Below are 5,829 nucleotides of genomic sequence, written 5' to 3'. Positions count from 1 at the left end.
TGTTTTTATTTCATTATTACTGATGTACACATGTACACATTATGCCACTTCCCCCCCCCCCCACTTCACTGTAGATTAGGGAAGCGCAAAGAAAAGAAGGCTTTGTACTACCTACTTCTTTATTTTAATGAGAAGAGAAGTAGGTACTGTTGCTCCTGTTAAGAGAGAAGGAGCTGGAAAGATAAGGGAGTTCTACTCTGTATGGAAAGCAACAATGGGAAGCTCCAAAACTCTGCAAGAAATAAAGGTGACAAATTACTGGAGAAAGAAGCTGACTAAAACCCTGAATGTTTATGGGTAAATACTAAAGGTAGGCCTATGGAATCCAAGAGTTTGTTTGTGAAATGTTTGTGAAAGCATTACAGCAAAATTTTTTCTTTAATAAAATAGTTAAGATCAGCTCTCAGAGAAAAATAAACTGTGAGATAGCCTTTTAAAAACTATGAAGATGAAGAAGATACACAGTTACAAAGCTATATTAACTTTGCCTGAAGAAATAATTAAGACTTAGTGCTAGCCTACAAACATTAAAGCAGGTAGGGTACAATTCCTAAAAAACCAAAACACAACCTTTTTTTTTCTGGGTACCCATAAGACTTACCTTATTTTTTTAAAAAAAAATGTAAACATATAGATGCATATATGCACACACAAGCACATTCTTATATATATATTTACATATATGAAGGAATTGGGGAACTACTTACTACCATCATTTCGAAAAGATAATTGATTTATAAATACAGTAATATAGCAGAACTACAACTGCAATAAAATGCAAAAAGAAAAAGAAAAAAAAGACTACATTAAAATATTTAATCTAATCTCTTTTCAATACCTACAAACATATTCTCTGTAACATTTACCTTCCCAGGAAGTCATCTTTATCTGGATCTTCATCAAAGAGCTCAATCTCTAGCTCCTGTCCTGGATGTTCATATACTAAAGCCTGGAAGTACAGTAAGATGGCACTGTCAATGGTAAAACTAACTAGCTTTGTTAAATGGCATAGTAACAGTAAAACATTGAAATGAAGTGCCTTTGTGTATTAAAAAACATCAATAAGCAAATGCTTTAAAAAAAGATGTCATTTAATGAGTAGAGCAAGTATAAGAGCTTTTCAGATGCGATTTCCTACTGTTGGCTTTAAGAGACTAAACTGCTTTTCAGAATTACTGATGTTTAGTCTAGACAAAAGAAAGTATATACATCAATGGAGAATTTCTGTTTTGTTACAGAACGTTGGGCTTTTAGAAGGAAACATCAAGAAGCTTCTCAAGGAAGTCCTCAGAGTATCTTCCTTAACAAAACAAACTTTAAAAGATAACTTTGCAGAATGTACAACAAGGTATTTTTATTGGTTATACCTCATAAACTTCATTCCATTTTGGATTGAGATTTTCTTTGATGACCTTGCTTTGGAAAATCTGGTTGCCCACACGGATGATTCCATAAGGATCTGACTTTCCTTTGACAATCCCTTTTAGGTAAGTATCTTTCCCCTCCAGGTCTTGAGCTTCAATAAAGTGTATCCTTAGAACACCCTGAAAAAGGAAAATATGAGTTTATGTGGTAATCAGAAAGCTTCCATGTCATCACAATTTATGCAATATATGTTTTATGATTTCCATTGCGATTTCCTTAACATGAAACTTAGTTTGGACACACTGTAAATGGAGGGATATCAATGATGATCCACGTACACAGCAGACCTAGCACTCAAGAGATTCCTGTAAAGAAAAAGTGCCATCAACAAACAGAAACATGCCAGTTGTATCAAGAAATGCCATGCTACTGGAAGTGAGTAGCAATAAATAGTAACAACCTTGAAGTGAAGAGTGCTAACAACAATTTAGAGTGATAATATAAAACATATGCTACTTAATTTTTAGTCTATACAGTTGAACTATATTTTAGCAAGTAATATGTTTAAGATGCTAGCAAAACAAAAATCCCTTCTTGGCATTATTATGAAAGACTAACTCCACAGAAATTATTTATAAATTAAATCAATTATTTTAAGTGACTGGATGCACAGTAACTTGTACTACTGCAGTAACTGTATTTAGAAATTCACATAGATGTGCATACCTTTAACAGTTACTAGTACAGAAAAAACTAAATGCCAAATTATTAAAAGAAACATGCTTACTTTTGGTATAGGAAACCGCAACTGAGCAATCTGCACTTCGCTGACAAGGGGGACTGTAATTCTGTTTGGAAGGACCAGGTAGTTGGATATTATATCCAATATTATTGTATCTGATAAGCCACTGTTGGAAGAAAATAATCCTCAGTTACTTCATGAGAATTAAACACGCTATGTCACTCTAATATACTCCTTTGGCTGCTTAACAACCTAAATGGAGAAAATATTTGCCTTTTTTGGGGGTAGAAGAGACATCTGTTTTTTAACACTTTTATTAAAATAAAGGATTCTTGCCAAAATGGCCACCAGGTGGAAGCAGCTGACACCGAATAGCAGAAACCACAGAGATGAATATAAAGTTCTCATTTTCCTGCCACCGCCAAGTTCCCCCCTCACCCCCGCCTTCTAAAGCCATCCCGGGTAAAAAGCTCTTGCATAAGTTTTCTTGCCTGTATTGCATATAACCAAGCAGATGTTAACTGTTAATCTACTTTTGTATTTCAATAACAATTTAACTGTCCCTGAAAGTTTGGCTAACTATTCCTGTATTGTTATGAAACAAGTTGTCCTCTTGAGCTGGGAGGACCATCATTTACAACAGAAACACAAAGAAAACACGCTCGTGGCTGAGTAAAATATAGCCTAGGGAAGCAAAACAGGTTTTGTTCTGGCAAAAGGGGAGTGGCAGTACAATCACGTTGGTTATGAATCATTTAAAAAAACCCAACACCATACCCCTCCACAAACACAGAAAAGAAGAAGATTTCCTAAGCTATGAGTTCACCCAGTTTGGGTCTGAACAGACAACAAATCAGTACATTGTCAGATCAACACCACTGGTTACACACACTGTCTGCACTGGCAAAAAGGAAAAACTGGAGTGGTACAATTCACCACGGAAGACAAGTATCCAGGAAGATTTTAGGGGTATGTACAAAGGTTCAGAGAGAAAGTTATACAAATACTTGAGATATTCTGAACTGCAAGTGCTCTCTTGCTAAAGCTGGTGGAGCTGCTTCAGGGATGAGCGGTTTCTTCCTCCTAAACACACTTTATGATTCTCCTTTTACAGTCTCTATGAAATTTAGATGCAGATGTTTGATTACTTAGAACATTTTTCAGACGAAGCACTTGTGTGTAATCACCTTGTGAAGTTTTTCTCAGACTGAATCTGCAGTTGGGAGTAGCTCTGACTCAGCAGCTAGCATATTTGTAAAAACAGAAAAGCTGCAGTGAAATGTAATACATATTACATTTTCATTTGGGAAGAAAAAATCATGGTAAGCAATAAATATATTATGGCACAGATGGGTAACAGAATTAACCCACTAAATACAATCTGGCCCATTTCAAATTCACCCTGATCTTTCATGCCAGAGTTTTGCAACCTGTACAGCCTGCATTTCCTTGGCTGCCCACTTCTACTGTAAATCCAGATGAACTATGATACATGACAGAACATGGCTGGCTTTTTAATGGCATCCAGTACAACAGGAACAGAAGAAACTCAAGGCTGCATCAAGATCAATGGACAGGTCTGTGCAGACCTCTGTTTATTCTCTGAAAGAGGCAACAGTGGACAACGTTAAGATATTGCTCACAGGAAAAGTTTCCTCTCCATTTCTGTGAGCTAATTCACATCTGTCCTAAAGAGGAGTCTTCATTCCCCTTCCTTTCTTGCAGAGCTTATCCAATCATATTTACAAAGATTTTTATCCTACATGAACACTGAACCCTACAAATTTATAGTTTCAGTAATTCTTAAGACAACTACTACAAGAAAACAATCATGTTAATTTAAAATAAGTAGCTTCCCTTAGTCATCATTGTAACATACATTGCTTTTCAAACTTTTTCAGTTCCACTTTGCTAAACATCAAGTTTTCAACTTACATATGCCAAGCTTTCTCTAAAATAAGCCAAGAAATAGAACCCACTATTTTGTTAGACAGAATAAGCAGCTATGCATTTTTCCTGCGTCATCTTTACTCGTACTGCAGAGACAGCACATCTCTGCATAGAGTGTTTTTACTATATCTCAAGCAACCATAACGTAATTTATCTTCCCATCATCCACATTCCCTTCTGACAGCACTTGAGTATTCTCACAGCCTGGCTCCTCCTTGCACACAGATTTTAACTCCAGTCCTCTCTAAGCTATACTAATGGTGGAATATTAATTACTTTTGCGTCCTTCTCCTTGTGGAGTCATATAGGAAGAGCAATGGAAGTTGTTAACAGCTGACAGGGAAGCTTCCAGCAGCAAATGTAGAAATTAATTTAGAAGACGACATTTGCAAACAGAGTACAAATAAGTAGTTTAGTGTGCAGCCAACAGCCGTAGGACAAAAAAGGTACCTGTGGCGGCAGCAATCTCTTGTTCATCATTGTTCATAACAACAACCATATGTCAAGCTGTCATACCAAAATATACAATCTATCTATACAGATAAGAAAAACAAATACAGCACTGAAGAAATCTCTTGGCAAGGCAGAAAATGAGTCACCTCAGTTACAGTTACTATAGAAACTATACCACATCTAGATGGCACCATTTTATGCATATGTGGCCAAGCTTGGTTGCTCTGGAAACCATAAACTTGAGATACTTAGTGAGACTTTGTTTACATCTGAAGTTTTGTGTTTGCAGCCAGGAAAATATGTAGTGTGATATGAATCTCAGGAGCCTAGCAAGCTTAAGTACTAAATGTAAATTTATTAGTGTTACGTCAAAAGAGCAAATTATTACTCAGGAGCTGTATTTTGGAAGCCATTTCCTCACTTATCAAGAAAACCTCTTTCCTCGGAGGCAGTCTTAAGCAGGCTTGAAACATAAGCAATTCTTGCAGCCATTAACCTACTTAATGCAAGTTCTAATTTCAAACTGTTCAGCTGGGATTCCATGCAATGGCTTTACATGTCTAAGTAAAGCAAAAACTGTTTCAGTCACGCAACTGAGCACTACAGGATTAATTTAATACCTAAATTCAAACTCTTTGTTTTTAAACAATAAAAAAATAATTCTGGAGTCAGCCAACTCTTGAGAGTATGGATACAATAAAAGGACTAGTCACAAAATCCAAGTGTGTATCAGATCCGCCATTATCTCCTTAGCCATTGTCTCAATATTAAAAAGCCCCTGGGTAACTATTACAACTTGATAATTATGAATATATTCATGGATTTAACCTTATCAGGATTGCAATGATTCAAAGCAGCTTGGTTTTCACCTCCAGGTCTGCTTTTTTCTTTGGGATTTTATCATGTACTATGTTGAAAAGCTCTGAATAAGCCAAGCATTTTTTCTAGCTATATATGGTCAGTATTTTTGTACTCCATTTCATCTTCACATAATAAACTGACAGCTTTAAAAGTAAGTACTTGAAGAGATTAGAAAGTTTTTTTAATTTGATTACTGTCTTAAGGTATTTCTAACTAACATTACACAAGCAACTGGAGATGTATCAGCATATAAAGCCATGAGTCAAGATGTTGTGAACCCACTGGCGTGAAAAATAAGGCTCTTCGTCTTTCTGATGTCCTAGGAGATGGAAGATAGGAAATTCACAAGATTCTGGAAAGGCCAAGAAGACTAAAAAAAAGCAGATTAAAAATTATCTTTTCAAAATGTTTTTAACAAGACCTACTAGATATATTTTTTGATGTACTTTCACTTGTAG

The 5,829-nt window shown here is 35.8% G+C and overlaps 1 protein-coding gene across 1 annotated transcript in view; it reads right to left on the bottom strand.

Annotated features, from left to right (window-relative positions):
- Positions 1 to 5,829, bottom strand: part of LOC104165382 (extended synaptotagmin-2) — a gene marked incomplete at both ends in the record, with an annotated part of 43,644 nt that overhangs the window by 12,332 nt on the left and 25,483 nt on the right. Inside the window, 3 exons of the mRNA XM_009704994.1 lie at positions 867 to 949; positions 1,368 to 1,544; positions 2,153 to 2,273. Coding sequence (XP_009703296.1) covers positions 867 to 949; positions 1,368 to 1,544; positions 2,153 to 2,273 — 381 coding nt within the window. The remainder of the gene's footprint in view (positions 1 to 866; positions 950 to 1,367; positions 1,545 to 2,152; positions 2,274 to 5,829) is intronic.

Source organism: Cariama cristata, unplaced genomic scaffold (assembly GCF_000690535.1).
Source record: "Cariama cristata isolate BGI_N322 unplaced genomic scaffold, ASM69053v1 scaffold3660, whole genome shotgun sequence".
In the NCBI taxonomy this organism is placed as follows: Eukaryota; Metazoa; Chordata; class Aves; order Cariamiformes; family Cariamidae; genus Cariama; species Cariama cristata.
This window is presented reverse-complemented; position numbering and strand designations above follow the sequence as displayed.